General features: G+C 44.3%; 1 protein-coding gene across 7 annotated transcripts in view; it reads right to left on the reverse strand.

Moving 5' to 3' along the window:
- Positions 1-1936: 1936 nt before the first annotated feature.
- ARIH2 (ariadne RBR E3 ubiquitin protein ligase 2) overlaps positions 1937-16123 on the reverse strand; it is a 32665-nt gene continuing 18478 nt past the window's right edge. For all 7 annotated transcript variants that reach the window (XM_030043295.2, XM_030043288.2, XM_030043292.2 and 4 more), the window contains 12 exons: positions 15244-15307; positions 12740-12887; positions 11897-12018; positions 10882-10991; positions 9709-9826; positions 8201-8251; positions 8079-8100; positions 6421-6572; positions 5216-5359; positions 4795-4863; positions 3777-3860; positions 1937-3302 (listed from right to left, as the gene is read on the reverse strand). In XM_030043295.2, coding sequence (XP_029899155.1) covers positions 3231-3302; positions 3777-3860; positions 4795-4863; positions 5216-5359; positions 6421-6572; positions 8079-8100; positions 8201-8251; positions 9709-9826; positions 10882-10991; positions 11897-12018; positions 12740-12884 — 1089 coding nt within the window. In that variant the 5' untranslated portion in view covers positions 12885-12887; positions 15244-15307 and the 3' untranslated portion in view covers positions 1937-3230. The remainder of the gene's footprint in view (positions 3303-3776; positions 3861-4794; positions 4864-5215; positions 5360-6420; positions 6573-8078; positions 8101-8200; positions 8252-9708; positions 9827-10881; positions 10992-11896; positions 12019-12739; positions 12888-15243; positions 15308-16123) is intronic.

The raw sequence follows: 16123 nt of genomic DNA on the forward strand, positions 1-16123 counted from the left end.
AAGAGTATCGGATGCAAGGATGGAGAGGTGTCAGGCTGGCGCAGGAACTGGAAACAAGTGCAAAAGGAAAAAAAAAAAAGAGAGCAAACATTCCACATCTGTAGCTGTATTGCACCAAAGGGAAACTCGTACCTCAGAATTAATGGCTCCTGAGCCACTTTTTATTCACCTACATTCATTCATGTAACCTTGCCGACTTGAGTAGGGCCATGTACCTATTAGGGGGGAAAAAAACTGGCCTACGTCGAGAACTCCCGTTTCCTTCCTGTCACCTGCCTCTCAAGCAGTGTCAGTCACTTTACAGAGCGCCAATACTCTCGGTGCACTGCAGGTTTCATCTTGGAGCCTAGGACTTTCTGTATGACACCAACACAGAAGTCACCCTGCCTGGGCTGCAAAAGCCAGCAAGTCCTGTTGTTTTCCCAGAGAGTATAGAAACAGGATCTGTGCATGCAAACCAGGACTCTCACCACCTTCAGAAAGGGTGTTTTGTTTTCTTTTAAAATAAACAGAACTGCTCACAAAGCTCTAGTTTCAGAAAATTTGAAAGAATTAGGGGGCGCAGTGTACAATATTTATTACTGTCCCTCAGCCAAGCACCTCAGCAGTCTGTTCAGTAAGTTTGGCCACAACTATACGGTCTAGCTTGTCTACAAACAAGGATTCATAGCAAAGGATTTTGTGGGGGCATGGGAGAGGGAAGGAGGCAGGGACAGAGAGAAACAAAACCCTATTCTCATCTAGCTCAAAGCTGGACAATTATGTAACAGAAGTGAGAGCTCTTTGGGATTAGGAAACTCCACATACCTGTTCTGCAAAGAGATTAGGTGTTACACTAGTTACATTTAGCCAACAAGAACACCAGCTTTTATCCTAATTAGTACTTTGCACATTACATTTTTAAAGAACAGTTTAAACATTGGTTCTACACACTGCAAACTGCTGGGTCTCAGCAAGCCTTCCCCCGTGCTATCCCTTCCCCTGGGTCCAGTGTGCCCAGACTTTGACAATCATTTGGGAAGGGGAGAGGAAGGAAGAGACTGACCTCTAAAATATATCATGAAGAGAGCAAAAAGAGGCTGCTGCTGGGAGCAGAGGGAATGAAGTCCAGAGACAGCGGCTGGACCAAGGACATATCTACCTGTACGGCTCCAGCCTAAAGGGGAGCCAGAACTGGACAGAGCAGGAACACAAGGAGCCACAGTTACAGAGATCTCTTGCGAAGCAAGCAGCACCACTCACAGAAACCACAGACTCCCTCCCTGCCCCGCATCCTGGCTGCAGCCACCTCTCTGCAACCCTGCTCTACCCTCGGCCGCTTCTGTTGTAACCCCCACTCCACTGCCAGCAGCTCCTCGGCAGTATGTTTCCCCCGTTCCCTGAGGATACAGCCCACACCAGGGGAGGGAGGGAGGAAGGAAAAGGCCTCTCAGTTTGAAATTTTCTGCTGTGTACAACAAGCATGGCCACAGGATTAGCTCCTATGACAGCTGCTGCTCTTTTAAACTAACACACCTCTCTTGTTAGAATCTGTCTGCCCAATTATACATGCTGCAAATACCTGGGCCACATGTCTCAGGTACATGAAAAAGGCTCCAACAGCAGAGTTAGCTTATTCTGAAGTGCAGGAATTTAGCACTTCCCCCCCCTTCAGTTTAATCTTTATCAAGTGACATTGTATAAGAGCAGTACAGGGATGCATCAAAGACAACACTTCCATATACAGCATGGAAGGGAATTCTGTGAGTTCCCCACAGAGGTGAAGACTTCCTCAGATCAGACTCCAGCTCCACCTTAATGGCTGCAAACAACATGTTCCTGGTGCAGGTGACACACATGCCTGTGAAATCTTAATGTGTGGCCTGCTTCCTGTAGCAAACAGGCAAGCATCAGCACTTAAGTAACCTTTTTCATGTTAATCCCTACTAAGATGAACTAGGTTTTCATATTTTTATTTTAGTGTATATTTTACATTAGAAAAAAAGAATGTTAATAAAAAAGCTCCACATGCTCCTAACAATCAATTTTCTGATAAGTCCCCACCAGTATCAATACTAATATACAAATAAATTAATTTTGCTAGTTAATTTTCTGCATGGCTTGGTGCAGGCTCTGCACAAGCAGTGCACCTGTATTCAAGTGCCCGTCCACATTGCCAACATGTGCCAGGGAGTGTGTTGTACATAATCTTTCCTCCTCATAATGTAGCAGTGTTTAGTCTCACCTTGATGAATGGGATCAAATTTTCTTAGCCATGTTACCCAGCAGGCACAAATAATCTTTACCAGGCTGCATGACACTGTTATAACATGGATTGTTTCACTCTGCAAAAGCCCCAAGCCTTGATTAACAACTGTATGCTACTATTCCCTCATCACTCACTTTGGCAATACATCCTCCCCAAAAACAAGTAAAGCAAAAATCTACATGGAAGACCTAAAATTCATCAAATGCAGAATCAGACCTGATTCAAGGCATATCCCCCAGTGTTAGCCTGGTCTCTCCCCTACAATTCCTCTGTTTGCTTTTGTTTGTGTAGCAGGATTTTGCACAGCTGATTTACAAGAAAAGAGATGTCACATGTAATCATACTAAATCATGGCCACTGCTGGTACTGTTGGGTCAGACACAGCAGCAGCCACTCTTAACGCCAGCCACTCTCCTCGTGCAATGCCAATGCTACAATGCCCTGGTTAAAGGAGCATCAGAAAATCTAGCTGAGATATTTTGTACCTCCTTCAGTGCCTAGGAGGATTTTTGGGTCAGAGGAAGGGAGAGGGAGAGGGGGAAAAGCCCATTAAATTTACAAGCAGATTAAGGAAAAACACTCCACTGCCAATTTATTTTTAAAAAGGGTTGTGTGTTATTCTAAGGTTTGTCTGTATAATTGTACAACCGTTGAAAATTACATAAATTGTAATGATCTAATACTATTAACAGCCATTCAGAGAAAAACTCCCTCCCCTTCTGAAACCATCAAGGGCAGGAGGGCAATGTCCCAGGAAATATGCCAATCTGAAATCTGGCCTCTAGCCTGGCAGAAACAGAAACAGAAAGATAAGAGAACAAACTGGACTAAGATGTGGTGTTTGCATGTGTCTGACTTGCAAGGGGAGGGGTGGCTTTGTCCTTGGCCGTGTTCTCCCAGAGGCAGTGCCTGCTTATCCCGGTGAAGCTGCCATCACTTCACTCGCTGCTCTCACCCCTGCACTTTGTCACTTCCTCCTGTCTTATGTGTCATGGAAGTCTTTCAGCAGGGTCCTCCGTCTCTGCTCTGCTATGTGCATCTGGTTCTCTAAGTCCTGGTAAAACAGAAGGTAGAAACTGTTAGCATGAGCTCCCCAGAGAAGAGCTCATTTTCTTTAGGGAGAGACTAAGCTCCAGTCTGAGAAGCACCAACCTCCACACTTCACACGCACTCTGCATCACAAGATCGCAGAGCCTTTTCCTTTTGACATGGGCTCCCTCTGCAGCTACCTGGCTCCTGCTCTATCTAAAAAGCAACACACTTAAGGAATCTGCTTTTTACCAGAGGGCTAGATGCAGCTTCCTCCAGAGCTTTGTTAGTCCCATTTCAGTTTGCAGGACTCACTGCAGCCCTCCCTCCTCTCCCATAAGGCAGTGAGCACTCCACTTCTACAACATCTGCTGGCTAAAGGTGAGTTTCTGGATCTAGTTTCTCAGAACCCTCACTTGATTGCCTCAGTGCTCCTGCAGAAGTGTTAAGCCCAACAAACAAAATCTGGCCAGCAGGCTCAAGCAAGCAGAACACTCACCCCTCTGTCATAGCTGTCTGCTCGCTCCACCTTCCACGAGAGATTTTCAATTTCAGCTTCCAGCTGGGCCTGCTGGTATTCAAACTGCAAAGAGCAAAATTAGAGACAGCAACAAGAAACTAGTTTAGTGGAGCAGTTTCATACCACACACTACACTTGAGGAGCAGACAAATGCATTCTGCTGACAGCTGTGCTGGCAGAGCAGGTTTGTGCCTCTTCCTTATCCACCTTCAGCTAGACAGCATCACCTCTTCCAGGAGTTTCTTGTGCAAGCACTCCCCAACCTGCACTACTCAAAATTAACCCAGTCAGACTAAAAGCACTGCAAGTGACAAATATCTCCTAACTCAGCTCATTTTGCCATAAACAGGTCACGAAATGCTCTTGTGAGCAGCTCTGCAGGTGGAGCAGAGAGATTAACCACTGCTGGGAGCAGTAACTTGTTCCACTGGCACAGTCAGATCCAGAAGAGAACATCTGTCCACAACCTCAGAGAATACATATGATGCTATGGGGAGAGATTGGATAACAGGTTTTACTGGACAACTGAGTCAAAGAAAAAACATCTTCAGTGAATTCAGGGCTATTTTTGGACATGTCTAGCCCATGGGATGTATCAAGCCAGCAAGGAACTTACAGAAGGAATAAAAAGCAAAGCTAAACCCTGATTCAAGGCTGGAAAAGCTATCCACTAGCAGCTCTTCACATGAAATATGGCCCACAGCACTGTGATAAGTCTTACCAAGGAACAAACACACACTTCCAGCCTCAAAACATTCTGGATATATTGCTTGTTAGTGAAGTGCAGTGAAGTGCCCTGGGAAAATAATGTAATGTATCAGAGGACTGAGTTGCTGGTCAACTTGAAGTGGAGAGGTGCAAAACCATGTATTATTTGTCCTGTCCTTACCTCAAACTCAGGACTAATATTTCAGACACTGCCAAGCTCTGGAATTCAGCCCAGCATGCTGCCAGCTACACCCCAAAAAGCTATCAGCAAAAGAGCAAAACATCTTACCAGTTTCTTTCTGGGACCAGACTCCATGTAGTAGGCATATGGATATGTGTACTGCAGGGTGTAACGACACTGTTGGGGAGTGGAAGGAAGAGAGAGAGAAAAGAAGGACAAGAGTCTCAGACTTGGAAGTCAGCACAGTCACATTTGTGTAATCACTACAGGCTAAGCAGCTACCTTCTGACAAGGATGACTGGACACTTCATGGTGAAATTTCCTACACTTTCCTTAGAAGAATTTGTGCAGTTAAAGTATAACTTCACAGAGGTCATTTCCAGATGGTTTTTGGCTAGTTCATGTCCTAGACCAGAGGTACTGTCCCACATATCCACAACCCCTAAATTCCCTTCTTCACTTGGTGTTGTGAATTTAGCGTTCTGGTGCGTATTCTCTTCTCTGTGCCAAACAAGACACAACTACCCACCTTTGCAAGTAGTTTTGCAGCATTTTGTAGGTATTGCCAGTCTATCCATGTTCCCAAGTTGTTCATAACTCTTTCTTGGATTTTCTCCTGGATTCGTTGGTAAGTCTGTGCCTCCAGCTGTAGGCTTTTATTGTGATTCTCCCACTGCAAGGGGTGGGGAGATAGGGAAAGAAAAAAATGGCATGAGACCAGCGTATTGCTGCTGTAAAAGCACAAGCTCTAGCAAGCAGAAATTGAAGTGGGGCAGGAGTCCAGCAAGGCAAGACATGCTGTGGGAAAGAACAGCAAGGCAGCACCTCCAGTAGCAAGTGGCGGAGGCTGTATACAACAGACTGACAGCAGCAAAGAGCAGGGAGCAAACCCAGCTCCTCAGACTGGGAATGCCCTCTGGACGCACAATGACCTTGTGTGTAACAAGATGGAAAGTAATGGTGACTCCCCTACTTAAAGGATTTCTAGAGAAAGGTCAAGAGTTTAAATTAACATTTAACATGGGCTCAGTGAACTCCAACATCCATGTGAACATTGTTAACATGGCCACTTCCCAAAGCCCGTTGGTCTGGAGAGCCAGGAATGAACACATTTATTTTAACACAGGACTTGGCTCATGGTGTGAACAATAAGCTCATTTTAATAGGGAAACTGAAAGGCAGCAGCATTTAACCTCTACCACGTTCCCTTCTAGAGATGCTGCTCTAGAATTGCACTGTATGGCCAGGTGCATCGAGCCTGGTGTGTGGACAGAGATGGTCTGACTGCAACTTTTAAAAATGTGATTACAGGAAATTTTAGGAAAACTTTGCTACAGCCAATGGAGCTTTGAACATGGCAGAGTTTATGTCTCCATAAAGACATACTGCAAGGAACTGAAGTTCCCTGATCCTGGAAAGAAACAATTGGAGCAGTATCTATCTACTGCAGCAGCACTCAGCCTGCAGGAAAACAGTACAGTGGCACACAGGTAATACTGATTTTCTCTAGCACAAGGAAATATAGGAACAAATAAGATTTGCTTTGGGTACGACATTACTGGTTTGGATGGGACTCGCAGGGCAGGATTTTGAGTGAAAAACAACAGGGCCTGAAAATTCTGCATAGATTCTCTTTGGGCAGTTTCTTGCACGGAGATTGCTGGCAATGACCTTTGCACCAGGCAGGGAGCATTAAAAGGCTACAGCAGCTCTGGCCAAGGAGATGTCTCCTACCCTCTCAAAATAGAACAAGTACTTCTTAAGGGCCTCCCTGGCCTGTGCTTGCTGACTCTGGTTTACAATATCAGGATTCTCTTTGTACCGACTGCATTCGTAGTACTCGCTGCCGTGAGTCTTCCAGTCTCCCAGACACATCCAGCAGAAGTCTGCAGAAAACAGAAAAAAACCCACTGTGATGCACGGAAAAAAGAACCTCCCAGAAAGAAAAGCTTCAGGAGACACAGCCCATCTGTTTTCAGATATTTCTGCTAAGCCAAGAAACATATACATTTTGTATCATCTTGCATAACAGAACACAATAGTGAGCCAAAAATACCAGCCTGTCTTGAAGATTTTCATTGTACAGCCTCCCGTGCAACTATGGAAAGTAAATCCTGAAGTGCTGCATCCTGTACACCAAGACCAATGGGCAGAACTGTACTTGTGCTCTGCACAGGCTGTCACTCTAGATTAAAGAAGAGGCAGGCTGCAGTCTTATTTGTGAGTTGCATCCTCCCCACCACTGGCATACTGCCCCATGCAGACCTCTGGCTGAATAAAGTATGAACAATAAAATCCAAGTGAACTAACTCATGCAAAAGAAAGTCTGCCCTCAGTGCTCTCGAGGAGGGAAGTACCCAGGTAACTTCAGATATCAGTGGTTTATGACACTTCAAGTCAGGAGCCACTGAATTAGGAAGAAAGTGGAGGAAAGAGAGCAATAGCAAAACCCGTGTGACAGTTTCCTGATCTCAGAGCAAGGCTGTGAGTATTCTACTGGGAAGGAAAAAAGATGGAGATTAAGTTGATACAACAGGAAATGCTTCTGTGTTACTCATAGTAAGAGACTGAAATTTTTATTTCCAGAGTTCACCAGCCTTTGCGAGTGCTAGTCACCATGGTACCTTGGCACTTGCCTGCTCACCCTTGTCACAGAGCTCCATCAAAGCACATCCAGTGCTGCTGAGGACCCCAAAGCAAAGGAAATGAGAGAGGACAGTAATCTTTAATCATCTTCCAAATAAGGTTCTGATATTATAATATTTCCTAGTGGCACACTTAACTTAGAGGGCTGAATACAAACTATCTCACTCCAAGGCAACAGAAATTAATTCTGCCATGAAAAGATAAGTGCAAGAACAGACTGTCATTTTGTAGGACCACACAATGGGCCAAAGACACTCAGGCTGCTAACTGCGCAGGGGTAGATTGAGAAGTCCAACAGATAACGTTACACAGAACAATTCACCGCTCCTGCAGTTTTGTTTGGGTTGAAGCTCATTATTTCCATCACTAAGCAGAAGGACTTAAGCTGATCTGTGTAAATGGCTCAGTTCTGCCAGTACTTTCAGCTTATGACAAATATAATTACATGGAAAGCATTTAATACTCTCCTCCGAGATGGATTCCACTGTTAATATTATGGCAGAGATGGAGACTTCTCTATACAATGGACATGTTAGGGAGAGGGAGCCAAACCAGCACTGAATCAGAACCCAGCTGAGATCACAGCCAGCAGGGTGGAGGGGAAGCTATCACACACAAGTCTGTAATTAATATCCTGTTCACCTTTTACTAGGGGGAAAAATATTTCAGTCAATGTTCACATTTTGTCTTCATAACATCACCACTAACAAACACTGCTGAGAAAACCGCTTTCAAATCCTACTTACCATGCTTGCATTTGGAGCATTGCTGAAAAAGAAGAGACAGGAGGCACTGGTTAGTGGAAAGTGGAGAAAAAAAATTTCTGCTTAGGACAAGGAAGGTCTGACATTTTCAGGGAATTGCTCACCATGTGATTGCAGCCTCCATTCTTTTCAATACAGATATTGCACTTGGGACACTGGGGAAACAGAAACATTTGTTAGATCCAGCTCTGTCTCTAGCAGCCTTCTGGAGAATGACAACACTTGCATAATTATTCCCCTCCTGCCTTTTTTTTTTAAATATGCATATGGATATATGAGAATATTAACATATACACACCCTGCCTCCCACCAATTCCTGACACCTCCATTTAAAATAGAGGCAGAAAGGCAAAGCCAGGGAAGTTACACTGCAGCACTGGACTGCTTGCTCAAGAAAACAGATTTGCTGTTGTTACTCCTTGTAAAACTAAAGGTCTCACTGAGTTACCATTTAGCAGTTGCTCAGGCACAGGGACATAATCAGTTCACCTATGACAGTAGCTTCCACAGCTACTTAGGACTACAAGATAATCAGCACTATATCCTGCCTTCAGCAGCCACTAACAAATGACAACTTAGCTAGCTGCAGAGAATCTCGCTGACCACAGTGAGAGCTGCACATTTCTTTGCTCCACTGATGCCCTGGAGTGTCAAGTTCAGTTACATTTTTTTGGGTTGCATAGGTACAAAGGAGGAAGTGAGTTTTGCTTTTTATAAATCTTAATGGCAGGCAAAATGTATGCCAGGACAATGCTCAATATAACAGAACCTTAATTTCCACAATGGCAGAAACAATGCCATCACATGCTGACACCTCCTCCAGAGAAAGAAGGTGATTTAAGATCTCCAGTCTAAGTACCCATTTTCCTAACACAACTGAAGCTTGCGGCTAATTAGCACTGTCACAATTGTCTTTGGCTATGGTAGAACAAATGCCAGCTAAGAACTGTTTTGAAGTCAGGCCACAAAATCCCCAAAACACGTTACAAGTTCCAATCTGCAGTTAATCTAGAGGATAAAGGTAGTAGATCTATAACTTTTAAAGACAATTCTATAGGTAGACTACAGTGCCCAGTGTGTAATACTACTTCTTTTTCTTGGGTCTAAATCTACTAGAAGTACTTCAAGGTCTAATTGACAGGCTTCATCTACCGCATTTTGCTGTCCTTGTCAAATCAAGACTTTATCTCCCTCACCTTCCAGTTCACAGTACTCCACACAGTTGTTCAGGTTGAAACACCACTAGTGCCTTATTTGGTACTGACTCTGCACTTAGTACACTCTCTCCTTCCATTTGAAATACATCTCCACTGATCATTTCAAAGTAGCTGCAATTCTTTTGCCTGTGGGAGGGCAGCACACCTGGCTGCCAAAGACATTCACACTAGGTCTGGAACAAGGACCACGAGGTCCTTACCACAGGAGGGCAGCTGGACTTCCTGCACAAAGCGTTCCCAAGGCATTCAGTTGTGTTATATCACAGTCCCTAGGGAGTTGTGAGAATTTGCAGTCTGTGAAAAAGCAGCACACAATGCTAAGTATGTATAGAATTGTATTTGCTTCCCAGGCAGGACTAGAGGACAAGAAAAAACATGCAGGTGCTAGTCCTTACATCTTTAGTGTGAGCACTGATGTAGTTGGCTGTTTCGGAGTCATCTGCACACTTGGTGAGCCATTTCCGAATGGTAGCACAGTCTGTGGGTGCGTGGTACATCTGCCGACACTTAAAGCTTAATAGGAGGGGAAAAAAGGAGAAAAAAAAAAAAAAAAAAAAAAAGACATATTGATTTCCAAGGAGGTGACTCAAGAATTGAGGTTTTCTGATGACCAAAATCTGGGAGGCCAAGCGAGGGTAAGGGATGCAAATGCACTCGTGTATTACTAGAGTGCAAAGACCAACGCTGAACTCCAGTGAACCCCCACCCTCTTGTGCAGAAGCCAGAGTCAGAATGAGAGTGAACTGAGGCCTTCTCTGACAAATCACATGTCTGAGGGCTGACACATCCCTCCCTAGAATCTACCTATGTCTGCTCTACCATGACTGAAGAGGCCTGGGGCATACCAGTGGCTTTACAAGTAGCCTGACTCCAGTGGTAGAGAGGCACCTGTATTAGCATGACCTGACCAGCCCCAGGTGAGTAAGGGTCATTTGCATGGAGATACCAGTAGACTGGGTCTCTAAACCAGTTGTATTGCGCTCCACGCAATTCTCAACAGCAGTGATTCTGGAGACCCACGAGCAGAAGACACTTCAGCAGCCCTGCAAGCTATCTTTTTTCTCTGGTCCCATATACACTTGAAGTCAGACAAGGAACATTGGTGTTCCTATTCAGCAGAAATATATTCTCCCATGAGCCTCAAAACACACCAGGCACACTGGGAGACAAACACTTGTAATAAACTACAAAACTCAATACCAGCAGATAGTGGTGAGGCCTCCACATCCATTACCAGAATCTCTACCAGTCACTATGTCTGTATCAGAATTTGTAACCCAGCCAAAATGTGAGAATGGTAGATTTGTAACCCCTTCATTACTCAAGCTTTGCATCCCCTGGTTGTCAGAACACCCAACTCCCAAGGAGTTTAGGGAGCAAGGGGATGGCTGACCACCTGCAGAAGTCAGACCCCAAGTGTCCAATTACTCAAGCTAACTCAAGTTACAAACAACTCTAGCAAAGCATTTGAGATGCTTCTACACACTGAACCTGTTGGCAAGCAAATGGAGTAGCTCTGAGGACAGCATACGCTTTCCCCGTGATCTTTAACCTTCTCTGTTTCTTACCAGAAGACCTCATTGCAACGATTGCACTGCACTCGCCGGGCTTTTGGCTCTTGTACCTGTATGACCATAGGGCAATCTGCACCAGGACACAGCTGCAGCTGATAATGGCTCTGTGAACATATCAAGGTGGTAAGATCAGCAGTGGGTGCCGAAGAGCATTATCTATCCAAGTTTAACCACTCCTATCCTCAAAAACATACAAGTCCTTTATTTCATGTTGAAAAAGAGTGAAAATTGTCACCAGGTCTTAGCTAACAGCAGATAAACCTCTTCCATATTAGGAAAGGGAGTATTAGTTACTTACAGCTTCCCTAGAACAGGGAATTCAAATGGAGGGTTACAGACCAAGTAATCACAGCAACACAACCATAAGACCCCACCAAGACACTGAAGAAACAATTTTACTCCATTGGAGCACATTCCTCACCCTCTACTTATGCCCCAGAATGTATTCAGCTGCTATCCTGTGGTGGCTATTCCCTCCCAAAGGATTTGTTATTGAAGGGAAGTGACACCACTCTTTCATACCGCTTCGCTGCTTCTTGAGTGTTCCCAGTCTGTTCCCAGTTACCAGAATACTCCTGCACATTTAACCTTAACAATTGCTGCTTTAATTTCAGAAAACCTCATATAAAATGTTATCGAGCCAGCCAATTCAGTTGGGCTACAATAAGATAAGGGACTTATTATTCAGAACCTAAAATATCTATGCAAGAGCAAGAAGGACTTTAAAACTCAGATTGAAATTTGAAGTTCTCAGCTGCAACATTCTGAGAATTCTGAAGCACCCGCCAAGGAGTTACTGGGTGACCTTACAGCAGAATTTACTTTGGCAACCTGCTAGAGCATTTTGTCAGTGAGGCTGTCCTACAGGAGCAGCTATATCATGTTTATCAGGGACAATTTTGCTGCAGTTACTGCAGCTCTAATCAAAGATGCAAGACACTTCAAACAAAATTTCTGCAAGTCATTGGTGAATTGACCCAGGGTATTTTAAAACTGAAAAAAACAATACCTCCACATAATCCCTGAAGAGGTAGCGCCTGTATTTGTCTTTCAGCTCTTCACTAGGCAGCAATGGAAACACAAAGTCTTCTGGTGTTCGAAGTAGGCAGTCCTGAGCCATGCAGGAGACCCCTGAGAAGAGAAAGCAACGTCTTAGTGCAGTGCAGCTTATGCTAAGGAGTGAATGCACAGAGAGCATTCAACACAGTTTCCTAGGTGCCAGCTGTTGTTGTGGCAAGAGGGACACAACTGTGAAACAAATCTATCAGGGCTGCTGAAAAGCTGATGCCCAACTGTCTTCACCGAAAGATGACAGGGCACATGTGCATCCAGGACAAGTAAGTGCTTCAACCAGTATTCACAAGGTCAGGTACTTAAAGTAGAAAATTGCATGTTACTGCCATGCCAGCATGAAAGACAGGCTAGGAAAAGTCCAAAGCAACTCTGGCAACTACTGACTTCTACCTAACACAAAGGAAACAGATGTTTGCATCCACAGGCACTCCAGGGGCAGTGCAACAATGCATCATGAGAGATGCAGACTCAAAATACAGCAGATTTGCAACTTCTAACTTGTTACAGTCATGCTCTTGAGATCACAAGGGGAGAAAAGCAGCAAATGGATCTACGGACTTGCACGTTTTGCTAGGCAGAAGTAGCGCTCTCCTGGTGGTATGCCAACACTAACCAGGGATTCAGGTAAGCCCACTAGTTCAAGTTCAGTTTGTCACAAATACTCATTCCATGCTCCATTTTCTCATTACTGAGATGTTTTAGACCAATTCAGCCAGTCATCATCAGAATGGCCAACATGGCAAATACAGACCCAGTACCACATCCGCCTTGAACTCACCGACTCCAACACCATCCTTGACGAGCACTGTACAATGCTGCTCCCAACAGCTGCGACAGAACTGGTGCTGACAAGCCAGAGAGAGCAAGTTCTCCTTCCGGACAAACTGCATGCACACTGCGCAGTGATGGGAGGAATGTACCATTGCCTGGGAGAGAGACAAATCAACATTACAGTGAAAGCATCCCAGCTCTCCTAGAGTGTTCTCACCTCATCCACAGGCACCTGCATCACCTTCATTGTGACAATGGCCTCAGGTGAGCTCCAGGCCAGAACAGGGTCATAAGCAGCTGGGGTGCTGGGGTGCTGCACTGCCCCAACAGTCAGTCCTTCTCAAGAACCTCTTTAATCTCATGGAGCACAACAGATTGACAGTCACTGAACAGCTCCTGCCTCAAATCTAGTGCTACCCAGAACTCACCTTTACTTTTCTGGTTCTTACTCTCACCTTGTTTGAAAAATGAGGAAACACATAATTGTGTTAGTCCTTCTCTGAATTTACTGATATTCTTTGTTAGCTGGGTCAGACTCTATCACTGTTCCACAGACCCTGGAGAGCAGCTATAGCTGGAAGCAGGCTTAGCAGTGCCCTTTTACTGGACAATGATTTTGGGAAAGAGGAGAGGCAACTGAAGGTGCAGCGTGTACAGTGTTTATACAAAGAAAGGGAGTTCACAGACCATCATCTCACATCTCTTATCTTCTGCCTATGCTACATTTGGCAAAGCAGGCATCATCCCTTCAACTGAAAAAGATTAGAGGGTTTGTTTCAAGTCAGGCATAATTCTGCTATTGCTTCACCAAACCACTGGGAAGCAGTCTGGATCTCCCCTTGGGTAGCACAGAGCTAATCTCTAGACAACAGATCTAGCCTTCAACACATCTCGGCTCACCCTCGGGACCTTAAGAACTAGGCCTAGCACAGCATCATCAAAAGCAAGGCTCTACAAAGCTGTTAGCAGGAGTTTGTGTTCCTATTTCTCCTTTCACAGGGAAGTCATATAATCACTTTTCATCTACTTAAACCTTTGCTACTCTTTGAGAAGCTTGTGTGAGACAGCCGTCAGTTTCCATGCCTAGCTCTGCATGCCAGAGACACAGAGCAGCAGCAGCAGCAGCATGATACGCAGCCACATGACCAACAGAGCTTGTTTTATAGCATGACCACATGAAAAAGGAAATAATGCGACTTTGTTCTAAGTGGTCTCATTTATGAACCAGAACAAGATTCACCAAATCTGCAACTACACTGATTGCCTAGATCAGCTGCTCAACCTGAATAGCATGTGCACTACTTCAAACCTTCGCAAGCTGTTCCTCTGAGCTCACCACTATAGCTTCTCCCTATAGGGTCAGTTGCTCTACAGACACTCAGTATGAGCATCTGCCCCCAAAATTTCATCATTCTGCATTAGGAGCCAAAGCACAGAGCAACTTGCCCCAGCACATACAAAAAGACTAATGAATTGCCTACCAAACCAAGTTTGTCAAGACTTAAACTAACCTATTAACTGTAATATCTTTCTTCCCAAAATGAAATCACCGTTGTAGTGGTGAGTACTTAAGTGACAGCTGATACAAGATTCAGACAAATCTCAAAATACATGGACTAATTTGCAGGTATGTCAAATAACACAGATTTTTTTTTCTGGACTCTGGGCAGATAATTTATTTTGAGTCCATGAAACTTACTCCTGTCAGCAGTTTTAGCATTTTCACTCTGCTAGTTACAAGTCAGCTCAGATGCCAAAACAGGCTTTTAAAATCTCCCCTCCACCCCAACCCAAACAGTGCTTCTCAGATGTAATATTTTATCACTGAAAATCTGACACATGGTGATGTGTTCCTGGGGTAACTGTGGATTGTACCGAGACGCCCACTGTGAATGAAACCTGTAAACACGCACAGGAAGTTTCCATTTAAAGGTGGTGGAGGGGAAGAGTATCTAAAGACCTGTGTAGCCCTGGCTGCAAAACACAAGCTGTTAGTTCAAATATCACTACTGACTGGCTCAGCAGCAACACCACTGGGAGATTTGGCTTAAGCATCCCTAAGCAGACCAGTGTAGCAAACAGCCATCTTGGGGAAAAAAAAATAAATCTCTGTTCCAGCCACAGACAAGCTCTGTTCACTCTGTGCAGCCAGAGCTTCCCTTGAGTGTCTTTTACAGACAGAGCAGAATTGGAATAGGTAGCAAAGCCCATGCACTCTGCTCCTTCCATTGTGTACCATCACTCATGCCAAAAAAACAAGCCTAATTTTCTTGAGGCAAGTAATTCTTGAACACTACCTGCAAGACAAAAGTAAAGCTGCTATTTAAATGTTAGACACCTCTTGAATGCATTCTCATTTAGAAAGTAAACCTGGCATTGAGTTAGGGTGTTGGATCTGAGTTTGCAAAGGGTTAATATGGGACAGACTATGCCATTAGTAATGCAATCCTCCGATGAGGTGGGTCAGAGGTGTCTGCCAAGGGAACAGACCAAAATAGTTAGCATACTTACATGTTTGGATGAGGTGGGCTGAACTCGTGCTTCCACTAGCAATTGGGCAGCATTAGACTTGTGCCTGAAAAGGCAATTGAAGAATGATCAAATCAATTTCTGAATACATTTTGCTTTGTTAAATTGATCCTTCTCACCTGAATGAATAATAGGCTCTGTGCAAATGGTAGGGTAGGTTTCAACAAGGAGAGAGGAAATGTGTTCTGTGTGAGGCCCCTTCACATAGTGAGTTGAACTCTCATCAATCAAACTGTATGAGGGTTTCTTCAAAATCAGAAATAATACTTCTGCCAGTAATGGGTTAACATTTCCCTCATACTCCTTGATGAATATTTTTCTACAACTCTCTCCCTTCCCCTGAAAAACTATTTTGGAAGGTAAGATCTTCTATCCACACTCCTAGAGCAGTCCAAAGCTGCTGCCCATAATAACACACTCCAGTGAGGCTCCTGTCTGTCTCCTATTCCTTTGTAAAATCAAGCTATCCTGGTTAGGTCTCAAGTTGACTCCAGTCTATTATCTAGTTAAGTATTTACTCTGTGACAGATTATCACCCTTTAGGCATAGGAAGCCGTCTATCAGCAACCTTAGAATTAAAAATGTTTTGCTGTTTGTGACTTCCATTGCAGAGTAATGTTTATATCTCTATGAATTCAGAAATAGCAGCATCACTGTTGTGATCGTGCTGTAAATCCTCCCTCCCCGCTAGCGCTTTTTAGTTGTACTAGGGAGCTTTCATTTGATAATGTCACTTCATACCAAGACAGAAATTTGAGGACCAGATCAACTGGACAACAACTTGCAAAGTCATAGCTTTAGAAGTAAACCCTTCTCAAAACTTCCTCTTGTTTAAAACTTGTTAGTTAACCTGCAGAATTGC

This window comes from Aquila chrysaetos, chromosome 20 (genome assembly GCF_900496995.4).
Source record: "Aquila chrysaetos chrysaetos chromosome 20, bAquChr1.4, whole genome shotgun sequence".
Taxonomy (NCBI): Eukaryota; Metazoa; Chordata; class Aves; order Accipitriformes; family Accipitridae; genus Aquila; species Aquila chrysaetos.